Below are 14,487 nucleotides of genomic sequence, written 5' to 3'. Positions count from 1 at the left end.
TTGAAGAGGTGGTGGATTGTAAAATAGTAAGTGACCGGATTTATATTCTAATAATGCATGATGAAAGGACATACATTTAAAAAATGCTAATTGTGGTTGGAACCCCGCTTTAATGAGCCAAATTACATGAAGGGCAATTTAAGAACACAGCTCGGCTTATGTCTTTGGGTAAAAGTATGTCTGGGAGTTTTCCATTATGTTCCATGGTTGTGCTATGCAAGTGGTGTGAACCCAACTTTCCACTATTTCATCAATTATGTGCACACAGTAAATATTATGACACACTTCTATTTAGGCTAATTACGAACACTGCTGTCAGTTCTGTTTTTAATCACAATGAGTAATAAAATTGTTCTGTTTGTGATGGAATCTATGTTTTTACATGCATGCAGTGTGTGCTGCTTCATGTTCTGTATAAATTACTGACATATATTCATCAGACATTACCTATCTGAAAAGGATTTTTTTTTATTTATAACGGTTACATTGAATGCTTATTGATATATTTTGGGGATTCTGTGTTTTTCTTTGTAGGTGTATGTGTGTCTAAATGACAGTAGCTACATTATGCTATACTTGGTGTGTGTATAATGTAGAGAACTGTTGCAATAAGTTCTCCACCAATATTTAATTGTACCTCTAGTTGGCTTTAGAAGCCTGCATGAATAAATTCCTGCCTTATCCTATTATAGAGCCAAAATCTAATGCATTTCCCAGTAATGTGCAAGAAAGACGGTTCCATTGACCTCAGCGATGAACAAAGATAATCCCTTCTGCTTTAAGGGTCTCTCTAGCAAGAGGTCAGAGCAGTGACTTGCATGTAGAGATTCAGATCACCTAAAGCAGAACTAAACCCCTCTATACGTTTCAGACAAGGAAGCTGCCATCTTAGCCTCTGTTTGATCTGCAACTGCCATGATCTGCAAAACACAGTATGAACCCCCCCAAAAAAAAAGTATTGGATGTGTATGAATTATTATTGGAGATTCAGGTTATTCTCCCCTACAAAGATATTCCAGCTATTGACTGTACCACTAGCTTGCAGTAGCAGCTTTTTCCTACATTAACCTCCTGAAGTCTCCAATTCTGTTTCTACCTGCCTGTTTTACATTCTCTGCAATTTCAATTTGGCAATAATATTGGGATCTGACCAAAACCTACTAATGGGAATCTGAGCCAGCTGCCCCTACCCTCTCCCAAGTTTTGCAGAGAAAGGCATGTGTGTTTTGAGCTTTGGGCTGCGCAGACCTATGCGTCCACGATTGCGGGCACAATGTCAGGGTCATACAGATTCAGTGCAGCTCCCGTTTAGGCAGAAGGTTACTGAAGCCTGGTAAGAGTCAATAAACTAGGAGAGCGCTCACCAGCACCTTTCATTGAGAACTACATGCCATCTGCCGCAGAGGCAGATGAGACTTGTAGTTCGTTCATTCAGGGCAGCCACGCTGTTTTTAAATTGTGACAGTGGGTGCGAGGAGAAGGTGTCATGGGTTTGGGAGGATGCTTAACATGTTACATGTGGCACCCCAAATGCGGGTGTGACATGTTCAGAAAGGTGAACATATCCTTTAAAGCCATATTTTTGGGGGTAAAATGACAGAACATAGGTGCTTCTGTGACTTTTAATAATAGTATGTATTTCTGTTTTTTCCGTCAAGTAGATTTCCCTAAAAATAACAGTTTAAGTATGGATTTTTTTTTTTCTTTTACATTTTTTTTTTCTATAACAAAAAGGTAATTTTGTTGGGTGCTCTTGTAGGTTAATGATCTTTCATGTAACATGTGTAGGAGACTGTAGTTGGCTGTAATTGGCTTCTGTTCAACCATGCACTGGAAGAAGAATGTATTCGTTCCTTTTTGACAATCATGTTTTTTTTTTCCCCCTCTGTTTACTTTCCAGACAAGTATCAAAGAAGGATTATTACTGAAGCAAACCAGTTCATTTCAAAGATGGAAAAAACGCTATTTTAAGCTTCGGGGCAGAACCCTGTACTATGCCAAGGATTCAAAGGTAAGACATCCTTTCATTCCATTTATTTTAAAAAGCAGCACATACTTGCCCATGAACTTTTCTGCATATAGCTTTTTTAATCATATGTAGTTTTTAAGCTTTTTTAGAAGCATTAATGCTACGGAACAAAAATAGGTGAAAACTCCTGCGCTGTGTAGGATACGGGGAAAGGGACGTAACAAAAAGAAATGGGGAGGGGAGGGGGAAATGAGCTAAGTGATAAGTGCAATATAGTGAGCACTGCAGCAAACAAATGAAGAGTCTATCCTTAGTAGACAAAAAGTATATGCAACAGGTGGTGATTGTCTGCGCTGTGATATGGCTTGATCAAATGAGTGGAAGTCACGTGGTGTGACGAATACGCGTCGGGACCCAGAGCACTAACCGGGAGCAGTACCGAACGGACGGCAGACGAGCGCGGCGCTCGTGGATACATGATCGCCACCTCACTGCTCCATGTGAGTTTTTTATTTTATGGTTTTAGTTATTAAAGTTTCTGTACAGTTTTATGCTATGTGCACTATCTCCTCCCTCCGTCCCCTGCTCTCCTTATCCTGACACGAGTGGACAGCCTGATACAAGATAAAGAGCCACAAGCTGTCAACAGTGAGAAGTACCAGGAGACGAGTTCGGCACTCGTGGAGATGTGCAACTTTTCCCTACACACTGTGTAAGTTGTGTAAGTGGAGACTCAATCTACCACCTTGCCAATCAAATCCCTTTCCCTACAGCTGTATAAGTATTAGGAGTACAAGGCTACAACATTTTTTCCTTATTATCTTTGTCTCTCTATGTGTGACCAATTATTGAGAACTGGCAGGAAGATTTTCACCCAATTGAAAACTGGTAACGTTTATATCCTATGTGTCTGGCCCTTTATGTCAGCTGGAAGGTAAGCTGCACTTATCACTGAGGTGTGGGCTGCATGCGTTTTTTTGGATTGGTTAGGACTGTATCCCCTTTGCAGTATTTGGAACCCTTTCCACCCTTATCATTTCCTCACTGCTGCACCAGTTCCAGTGTTGAACTGGGTTCTTTATCCTTTTTTTTTTTTTTTTTGGTTTTGCACTTATTCAAGATTTTATGTTCACGTTCAGGTTTTTGCTTTGATTTTCACTTACATCCTTATGTGTAAAATTTCACTGTATCATTTTACAGTCCAGACAGGACTGCACCTATTTTTAAACCGGTAAGGTTAATATGTGTCTGCATCACTTGTCACTTCCCTAGCCCGTTCACTCACCGTTTCCCTATTCCACTCATTTGATCAAGCCATATCACAGCGCAGACAATCACCACCTGTTGCAATGCTACGGAACGCGCTTTCCCAGGCGATTTTTTTTTCTCCAGCACGCTTTCATGCATGTTTTTGTGCAGCGTGCAAAGGGAAAAGCAATCCACGTTTCTTTGTGCGTTCCAGAAATAGGAAGACGTTCATGCATGCCATGGTATTAACACAAGATATTTTGCATTGGTATAAATATACCATTAACACTGCCATCACACTTTTCATATTTACTGTTAACAAAAGTTTTTTATTTTATTTCTTTATAAGTGTAAGCCTATTTTCACAAACGGTATATGTTTTAGGCTTCATGTACACTGGACATTTGAAAACCTCTTCTGACTGGATAGCTAATAAACGACATAAAAAAAAGTTAGTTTTGCCACATTTACATGCCGCGTTTAGGAGCGTTCGTGAACGTTTTAGTTTACAATCCTTTTCATTGGGAAAACTTTGGTGGCCAGTTGCAATGGGAAAATACAGTCACTCTCTAAACGAAATGCTTATAAAACGCGGGTCACCGCATTTACGCGCTGTTAGAAGCATTTGGCGTTTCATCTGAATGCTTTTAAACTTGACTGCCTAGAAGCAACTTTAGAATTTGCTTTTAATGGCTTTTTGGATTTGCAGAGTAATGATAACTCAGTGCACACAGAATGGGTGGGAGGGAATAGGAGGGATGTAGAAGAAATTGTAACAGGAGTCAATACAAAAAGGACCCTGGAGCAGTGTTAATTTTGTAGACGAAAATATCTTTGTTGACAAAATGAACTCTATTTTAGTTGACTAAAATATGAATAAAACTAAAATGTCATTTTAGTCAAGACTATTGGCACGTACACACGGTCGTTTTTTGTGATGGAAAAAAACGACATTTTAAAAAACGTCATTTAAAATGATCGTGTGTGTGGGCAAAACGTTGTTTTATGTCTTCTGAAAAATTCGAACATTCTTCAATTTTTAATGTCGTTTTTCAAAATGTCGTTTTTTGTGTCATAAAAAATGATAGTGCGTGGGCTAAAATGACGTTTAAAACAACGTTTTTAAACCCACGCATGCTCAGAAGCAAGTTATGACGCGAGCTTGAATGTAACAGTGCCGTCGTACGTGTTGTACGTAACCGCGCTTTGCAAGAGCATTTTCAGAAAACGATGGTGTGTGGGCAACGTCGTTTTTAAAAATGAAGTTTGAAAAACGTAGTTTTTTTTTCATGATAAAAAACTATGTTTTTTTCCCAAGACTAAAACTAAATTGAAATTTGACTGCAAAACGAACACTGGTTATATATCACAACAGCTAAATCTGTGTCTGTAGTGCATGTTCAAAACTTAATACCATAAATAATGTTATTAGATTTTGACTCCAGGAGTATATGAATTTTTGGAAATTCTAGAGAAATGCTTAAATAATGCATTACAGTTTTACTAAAACCCATTAGATTTTAGTCAACTTAAATGTACTGGAGATTTTAGTTGACTAAAATGCATCTAAAACTAAAACAAATTTAGATGACTAAAATACGACTAAAACTAAAAAGGCATTTTAGTCAAAAGACTGACTAAAACCAAATTGAAATTTAACAGGAAAATTAACACTGCCCTGAAGGGGCAGCAGGTAAAGTGATGGGGACAGTACAGTTGGGGAAAAAAATTATTTACCAACGGAGTCACGCATAGCATTTCCCACTATATATCAAATGTAGAAAGAAAGCTATATGTTCACATTCACTAAATCTCTCAAGACTTTTTATTGGTATAATAAATATATACATTTGTAGCGGAATGACCCGGGACACCCAGAGACTTTGTGAGGATGGGGGATACTCCTGTGTCAGCGTCACTGATAACTCTTGGGTCTGAGTCCACCCTGTGCCCTTTGGGCATGGGGTGGCAAGTGAATCATAATTCATGTATTACATGAGATAGGACATCACTGATACTTCGTATTGCAGGATTTTGAGATACTGCAGGATGTTGGCCCAACCAGTCAATAGTGACTCATTCTATGATTAGCCCTGACTAGTGACATGCTAATTGAGTCAGGGCCTGGAAGACATTTCATTGTCCTTGTGTAAAGTTGTTGTAACGGACAGGTGTTAATCCAGGTCTGCTCCCAGACCTCTAATTATATATGCTAAATACTGTTTATGTATGGAATATACATGTTGGAGACAGAACGTCTGTCTGGGGATGTGGATTAGAAAGAGAGCATTGTGTGATGGTGTTTTGTTTGTAATGCTGTTAATGAAGGAATGTTTAGTAATTAGCCTTTGTGTGTGGGTGGGGAGTTGATTGTTCCTTTAATGCCTTGTACTGTATATAAGCTGAGAAGAAACCATTAAAATTGTCTTCATTTGAAACAAGTACAGAGCTGCGTGTCTCGTCTTGATTCTGGGGAAATCGGATGCCTGCTGGTTTGTCTGTGTGTCAGATGAGCTATCGTAGTTGATGGAAGGGCGTAAACGGTGGTGACCGTTACAACATTTATCCCTGGTTATTGTTAAAAAAGGAAAAAATGTTGGAAAGGAATTAAAAAAGCAACATTCTGGACAGCTGCACTCCTGTAGCCACCTTTATTTAGCAAAAAAGTCCCTAAGGCCAAGTTCACTCATACGACTGTGGATCCGACTTTGCCCTGCAACTTCTTCCATCTTTCATCCGACTTCAATGAGTTCTGACTTTGATCCCAACAATAGCAGGCCCTTTGATTTTGGTATGAATCTTTTGGGGAAGCCCCATGCCAAATAAAAAATAAAAATAAAAAACAGCACAGGGTTTCCCCTCCAAGACCATGCCAGACCCTTATCCGACCACACAGGTGGCAGGTCAGGAAAGGTGGTGGGGAAGAGCGAACATGGGAGGGTGGGTGGTTTGTCCCTATTTCGATGGGGATAAGGGCCTCTTCCTAACAACCATTGAGGGGGCCACCAGATCCTGGCTCCTCACCCTATGTGAAGGAGTATGGGGTCCATTGTAGCCCTACTCATTCACCTAAAACAGCGTCAAAAATAAAAACGGCACACAGGCTTTTGACAAAGTAATTTCTTAAAATGGCTCTGGCGTCTCTTCTCCTTCCGATTTCTTCTACCTCCTGCGATGTCTTCACCCTCCGGTTCTTCTCCCTCTGCTGATGTCTTCTTCTGCTGCCAGTTCTCCTCTCTTCAATGTCTTCTCCCTCTGCTAGTTCTCCTCTCTCCGCTGTCTTCTCCCTCTGTTCTGTCCGAAAAGACCCGGCAGCGGAAGAAGATCTTGCCGGAGGGAAAAGACACTTTTTTTGGTGACTGGATAGGCGTACAGTGTACCCCATACTCATTCACATATGATGGGGGGCAGGATCTGGGGCCCCCCTGATTAAAGGGGTTTCCTGGTTCCGATATGCGCCCCCGCCTGTGACAACCATCGGCAGGGTTGTCGGGAAGAGGCCCTTGGTGCCCCCTATGTTGAGGGCATGGAGCCTGGTAGGGTTCAGGAAGGGGGGGGGCCTTTTTTAAAGTCAGATCGACTTCTGTAGGACCAGTTAAGACAGCTCTCATAGGGGACCATTGATTTATACACGTCATGCGCCATGTGCCCCCAATGTCTGAGCGTTTGTCGTACCAGTGTGACCCCAGCCTTGAAGTACATCAATTATAAAAAAAAAAAGCTGTTTGCGTTTCAGGCAAAAATAGCAAAATTAAAATGCAAAAGTGCGCCAACAGCTTCCCCCCCCTCCCCCCTTTTTTGTGTGGCTGATGTACTTTTAAGGACCCCTTTTTGTTAAATAAAAGGTGGCTACTGGAGTGTGGCTCTCCGGAATTTTTCTTTTGGCATTCATTACGTTGACCTGGGTGTGTAGGATCTCCCTTGGTCTTTGATCAGCCCTGCAGACGTCTGAGTGTATATGTCTGTGCCTCGTATGGGCAGATAGATGCACGCTGACAGGAAGAATGAATGAATGAACTACCACTACAAGCTGACAGCGGCAACGTTTTGCATTCACAGAGGACCGTAAATAAATGAGGCGGGCGGAGCCTGCACAGCCACTTTATTTTCAAACAGTGATACTGGGTGGGGGAAGAATGTCTGGCTGCAGCTGCTGGGTCATGTTACATGTTCCACTCTATATACGGGTGGAACATTTTAAACCATGTTCCAAAAGGTGAATTTATCATTTAAAGTAGTAATAGTAATTTTTTGGAGTTGTACCTACAGGTAAGCCTATAATAATTAGCCAAGGGCTCCCGCGTGCATGCGTGGGAGTGATGTCATTGTGGGTCCGGCCACTCCTACAGCTTGAGCCTGCGACCCTGGAACACCAGGAGAAGATGGAAGCCTGGTCAGCGGTGACTTCTCACCTCTGGAGGGCTTCGTTCTAAGATGAGTATTTCATAATATGCTAGTATGCGATGCATACTAGCACATTATGCCATTGCCTTGAATGAGTTTTTTTTTTTTTTTTTTTTTAAATGCTGCGGTTTACTACCGCTTTGAAACTCCGTTGAAAACATGGCAATCGATTCAGGGTACATCAATTAACAAATATTGTGATGTTCTTTTTTTATTATGCTGTATTGCAGCTGTCCCACCAGCAAAATCCATCATATATCGGACTACCTCTCAAAATGGGACCGAGGCCCAGCCTGTGGGATCATTGATCCGACACGCTCCAGCCCACATAATTGACCACAGGTCTGCATCCACATGCTTTTGCACCATATACAGCTGCCCTACAGTGAGTGAGTGGCAGAGAGGCAGCACTGTGTATACTTTTACAGGTTCCTCTCTGTTGCAGCAGGGTGGGGAATTCTGTGAACCAAGCATGGCCCAGGACATTAAACATTTTTTAATTTCTCTGTGTTGTCTGTGCAGTTACTGTAGCTATCATTTGGTAGCGAGCTGTTGACTTGAGCAGAATCATACAGGTCTTTTTATTTTATTTTTTATTTTATATTTTAAAGGACCTAGTGACCACACCTATCTGCCTATAATGAGCAAAATAAACACTTGTTTTAATTTTTCTTTATTAGACGTAATCTTTATTTGACAATTAGTGGGTTCCTTCTGAACTGTGTAACAGTTTGCCATTTATGCTTTAAGGGATTAGACCTTTTTGCACAGACTCGCAGTAAAAATCTGCTTAAACGACCATATTTGGTTTAATGTTGGAAAACTGTAAAACTGAAATTCTGTTCTACAGTGTTCTTTGACGTCAAACAGTGAGAATAAAAATAGGAGTGGGTTTCTGCCTCCAATAAAGCAACACTGTGTCCCTGTACTGTGTGTGGCAATCTGTAATTGTGCTGCCAAAATAAGATTTCCCATAGGAGTTGCATAAAAAGTTTCTAAAATAAGAAATTCTAAAAAGAAAAAAAAGAGGCTTTATAAAGTCTGTCAGCACTGGGGCCATGTTATAGTGGAATTCTAAGAATATATTTGTAGTCAAACCATTCTACAAGATAAATCACAAATTGTATAGATTAGTGAAAATCTACAGGTCAGTTCAGTTTTTAAAAACTGCTTTCTTTCTTTCATCGGAAATATAGGTTTGTGCGCTACTACAATATATCCTAAATTAAAATCACATTTTTCTTTTTTTTCCATAGTGGAATAAGGTAGAACCACAAAACAATGCAGGGAGGGGCATAACTACAGATCATGGGGCCCCAGAGCATAATGTTGATGGGGCCACCTGGTGCCATCTTTACTGTAATTCATCTTAACTTAAAGTGAAAGTTCAGGCAAAACCTAACTGATGCTAAAGCCGGGTACACGCTATTAGATTTTCTTCATTCAACCCCGCGGATTGAACAAAAAACCCTGTCGGCTCCGGTCAGAACCGGACGTCTGCCGACATTCGGCCCGTGTGAACCTGGCTTAAGCCTCTGTATCACATTCTAAACCTAATTTATTTAACCCTGTAAAGCAAAAGTTGCTATACTTCCCTATTCTGCAGCTGATTCGGTCCGGTCCTAGCATTCGCTGTTAACGGCGGCTTCAGTGTGAAGGCGGATGCAGGAGAGTCAGCTGACAATGGAAGCCCCATAGTAAGTCTATGGGTGATGTCACTTCCCGGCCATTTCAGCCATTGTCGGACCTCTCCTGCACACAGCTTCTGCCACCCGAAACTGGACTGAATCGGCTGCAGAATAGGTAAGTACATCGATTTTTGCTTTACAGGGTTAGATAGATTAGGTTTACAATGTGGCAGAGAGCAGGTTTCGAGTTTTTTTTGCCTGGAATTGCCCTTTAAAGTGTGTCTATGTTGATGAGGTAGCAGGACAGCTGTCGGCATTATCGGGACACTACTTGGAAACTAAGCTGTGGAAAGAAGTGGTCAGAGACTAGGGGGTATCCATTCAAGCAATTAACTTTTTAAACTTCTTAATTTCCCAGATTTTTTTGCCCTTTAGAAGTTCACCAGTCTTTAGCATTTTAGATCTCCATAGCTCAGTGTAAATTCTGGGAGCGCCCACCTCTACCATTGTCAAAACAAGTAAGAGGTGGTCTAGTAGTAAGTTAAAAAACATTTTTTTTTTATGTTCTAGCATAATTGCAAGTACTATCCTCATAGTCTTAAAGCCATCTTGTCTGTTTTTAGCGACAGAAACTAGCTGGGATTTTTACAGCCTTATAGGCTACTTTAGGCGTTCAGAATTTATTTTAGTACTGGCTGGGAGGATCAGAAGCTCAGAAGAAAATGCAAACGCCTTGCATTTAAACAGGCTATTTACCCAGCGCCAAGGGCTTCTGCCTCTAAGCAGTGGTGACGGCCTCCGTCATCAGACTCTAGAGGAAGACCTCAGGATCAGACCCAGGCTCAAAAGAAGCCCTGGGATAGGAAATCTGCAAAACAGAATCCTAAAGCCTCGTCATGAAGAGGCAACCCCCCCTCACCAAGGTGGGGGGAAGACTTCTGCACTTTTCAGAAGTCTGGAAAAAGGAAATTCTGGACACATGGGTCATCTCCACGGTAACGCTGGGATACAAGCTGGAATTCCTGTACTTTCCACCGTCTCTTTTCCTACGACCAAGCGTGCCCAAAGATCCAGAGAAAAGACAATCTCTGTTTCAGGCACTAGACCGATTTAATATCTCAAACAGATCTCATACAGATCCCCACAAAGGAGCAAGGTCTGTTTTTTTTTTTTTTAATCTTTTCATGGTACCAAAACCAAATGGAGACCTCAGACCCATTCTAGATCTAAGAAAGCTAAATCAATTCCTGAAGATCTGCTCCTTTCGCATAGAGACAATCAGATCAGTAGTTTCCATCCTTTCAAGGAGGAGAACTTCTTGCGTCAATCGACATAAGGGATGCATACCTGCATTTCCCTATATTTCCTGCTCATCAAAAGTTTCTGCAATTCAAATTGGAACAACAGCATTTCCAGTTTGTAGCCCTGCCCTTCGGGCTAGCCACAGCACCTTGGGTGTTCACCCAAGTGCTGGCCCCACCTCTAGTCAGGTTAAGGGCCCAGGGCATAACAATCATGGCATACCTAGACGATCTATTACTTATAGATCAATCGGTGACTCGTTTGGAGCAAAACGTACACACTACAACCAACTATCTGAAAGCATTTGGTTGGTTGGATTCTCAACCTAGATAAATCTTCCTTTAATACCGCTAAATAGACTGGAGTACTTGGGTCTGATCATAGACACAGCCTAGGAAAAAGTAATCTTGCCTCAAGCAAAGATCAACTCCATAAGAGAACTGGTGCGGAGGGTCAGGTCAAACGGCAATCCCTCCATTCGCCTCTACATGAGGTTACTAGGAACCATGGTGGCTTCATTCTAAGCAGTTCGTTATGCCCAGTCCCATTCAAGACCGTTACAAAACAGTATCCTGTCTGCTTGCGACAAGACAATTTAAGCCTTAGACTCGCTAATGCGGATGGCCCTTGCCTTTCTGCAATCTTCATTCAGGGAGTAGAGAATTGGCAGGCGGACTACTTAAGTCGCCAGGGGAATGGTCGCTTCACCCCGACATATTTCGGGCTGTTTGCCGAAAATAGGGGACTCCGGACGTAGATCTCCTAGCATCTAGATTCAACACGAAGTTGGTCAACTTTGTGCCCAGGACAAGGGATCCACTCACATGCGGAACGGATGCGTTGGTGACCCCATGGGATCAGTTCTCGCTGATATATGCATTTCCCCCCATCCAGTTGCTGCCTCGACTTCTTTGCAGAATCGAGCTGGAAGGGAAGCCGATAATTCTGGTGGCACCAGTATGGCCCAGAAGGTTATGGTATGCAGAAATCATAAAGATGGCAGTGGAGGGCCCATGGTCTTAAGTACTATTAAGTACTATTAAAGGCAGAGTCTCAGCTTTATCGGTCTTATTTCAAAGACCACTTGCTACTCATTCTTTAGTCCGAGGCTTTATACAAGGGGTAACGCGGCTTAATCCGCCCATCAAAACTCCCTTGAATCCTTGGGACTTAAACTTGGTTTTGTCTGTGCTACAAAAACAGCTCAGATTTGTAAGACTGATGTCTTATTTATTCTGCCGGAGGGTCCTAAGAAGGGACAGGCAGCGTCGAAATCCACTGTCGCCAAGTGGATTCGGCAAGTGATAATTCAAATTTTATGATATAAGGGGCAAGATTCCCCAGTTTCAAGTTAAGGCGCATTCTACCAGATCGATTAGTGCTTCTTGGGCAGTGCGTCATCCGGCCTCCATGGCTCAGATCTGTAAGGCCGCAACTTGGTCTTCAGTGCATACATTCACAAAATGTTATCAGGTGGATGTAAGGAGGTATGAGGATATCGCCTTCGGGCGGAGTGTGCTGCAAGCAGCAGTATAGGTCCTCAAGTCTGGGTGTACCCTGCGGGTTGTTTCTCCCACCCCTCAAGTGGCATTGCTATGGGATGTCCCATTGAGTAAATACTTAAGGCTCTGTGTCCCATGATGTACGATAAAGAAAATAGGATTTTTATTACAGCTTACCTGTAAAATCCTTTTCTTGGAGTACATCATGGGACACAGAGGTCCCTCCCCTCTTTTGGGATTTAGACATATTACTTTGCAATAAAAACTGATGTGCTCCTGGAAGGAGGAGGGGTTATATAGGGAGTAAACTTCCTTAATTGGGGTTTACCAGTGTCAACACCTGAAAGTGGCCCATTACTCATTAAAGGGGTTGTAAAGGTAAAACAAAAATCCCCTAAATAGCTTCCTTTACCTTAGTGCAGTCGTTTTTCACTTACCTCATCCTTCGATTTTGCTTTTAAATGTCCTTATTTCTTCTGAGAAATCCTCCCTTCCTGTTCTTCTGTCTTTAACTACACGCAGTAATGCAAGGCTTTCTCCCTTGTGTGGAGAAAGCCTCTTGAGGGGGGAGGGGGCGAGCAGGTGTCAGGACGCCCACTAACACACAGCTCCTTTCTCGATCTGCAAAGTAGAGAGTGTCCTGACTTTCCTGCATACCCCCTCCCCCCTCAAGAGGCTTTCTCCACACCAGGGAGAAAGCCTCCCATTTACTGTGTGTAGTTACAGACAGAAGAACAGGAAGTGAGGATTTCTCAGAAGAAATAAGGACATTTAAAAGCAAAATCGAAGGATGAGGTAAGTTAAGGAGGAATGCACTAAGGTAGCTATTTAGGGGGAAAAAAAATGTACCTTTACAACCCTTTTAAGTAAATACTTAAGGCTCTGTGTCCCATGATGTACTCCAAGAAAAGGATTTTACAGGTAAGCTGTAATAAAAAACGTATTTTCCATTGGTGTTCAGTCGCACCCCCATGTATCTGCCAATGTGAGTGCATAGTGTGAATGAAGCTTACAGAGCTGTGCCAACACCAACTGCAATCCTTAATACAGTACTGTATTTGTGTCCTCTCTACATGCACATAGTTTTTCTATGCTTAATTGTGCCTAAAAAAAAAAACCTAATGGGGCAACCCAACCCCACTTTCCAGGCCCCATAGCTGCTATTGTGGTGGTAATGATTGCAGGCATTTTTATTCATTGTACTTTTTGTCTGTGTGTCTCCACATTCTGGGAAATTCTAAACATAGAGCATTTTGTTATTGAAATTACAATCTTAAATAAGCCAAGAGTTGGCCTGCCATCTATGGATTGATTTCCACAAATCACTTGAACAACCATTAAGGATTTGCAGGAGGGGAGGAAGGCCATGCCTAAACGTTCTCAGCAAATGTAGAGATTAGAGAGCTAAAAACAATAAACTAAAAAGGTATATGCATTATAGATGGTATTTCACAGAGATGCAGTGTACTTAAAGTAATACTACAGCCCTGAGAAACATCTCCTAGTTTGAACAGTATCCGTTCAGTTATCTGCATCAGTAACATATTTATACCAAGATAATTACCTACCTCTGCTTAACAAAATCAAACAAGATTTGAAGGGATATCCTGTCGGTAGGTTGTCTCGGTTAGGCAGGATAAATGCGATTTTAAAATGGTGACCCTCCTAAAAGCTCTGTACATTTTCCAAGCTCTTCAGATACTTTTTTCCAGAGGCATATTTCAAAACCCTTAGATCATTAATGAAGACATTCATATGGAAACATAGAGGCCCTTGCGTTGCTTATAAGATAATGGTTAGATCCAAATCAACAGAAGGTTTGTCTTTCCCAGATTTTGAGAAGTACCATAAAGCAGCAGTGCTGTTGAGAATAATAGAGTGGGTACATGGTGTTCCCTATTACAATGAAGACATAAGGAACTTGGGACAACCTATAAAAAATATAAAAACCCCTCTCGGTACAAACTACTTCCCACTAGGGAAGAAAAATAAGATGTATTTAAAGTGGACCTCCTCAGATTGCTTGAGATCAAAGGACATTCTGTATGGGAATGCCCTTTGCTCATTATTGGAACTACGGGGTAGGTACGGCTCCTCGCTGCAGGACGTCTGGAGATGGAAGCAATAGATTCCATGCCATAATCTTTGTTCCATTTGTGAGCCCAGCCCATGGGAAAGACTTGTGGCCCAAGGGGGGATAAATAGACACGGTATATCTAATATATACAGGATGTTGATTTCGCACCTCGATCTTGGGACCTCATGTCTTTGGAGAGCTGGGAACACGATTTCAATCAACTACTCCCAGAAGTTTTAAAATGTAACGTTATAGATTATGTTTATTCCACCTTAATGTACTTGAGAATAAAATGAATTAATTCTAAACTGCTAACTAAGTTGTACTATGTTTCATCAAAATTACATAAATTTAAGC

General features: G+C 41.6%; 1 protein-coding gene across 7 annotated transcripts in view; it reads left to right on the top strand.

The window, feature by feature from the left end:
* Positions 1-14,487, top strand: part of DGKH (diacylglycerol kinase eta) — a 306,831-nt gene that overhangs the window by 131,157 nt on the left and 161,187 nt on the right. For all 7 annotated transcript variants that reach the window (XM_040341308.1, XM_040341309.1, XM_040341306.1 and 4 more), the window contains one exon: positions 1,901-2,011. In XM_040341308.1, coding sequence (XP_040197242.1) covers positions 1,901-2,011 — 111 coding nt within the window. The remainder of the gene's footprint in view (positions 1-1,900; positions 2,012-14,487) is intronic.

The sequence above is a fragment of the Rana temporaria genome, chromosome 2 (assembly GCF_905171775.1).
Source record: "Rana temporaria chromosome 2, aRanTem1.1, whole genome shotgun sequence".
NCBI lineage: Eukaryota > Metazoa > Chordata > Amphibia > Anura > Ranidae > Rana > Rana temporaria.
Note: the sequence above shows the minus strand (reverse complement) of the source record. Positions and strands in the feature narration are given on the sequence as shown.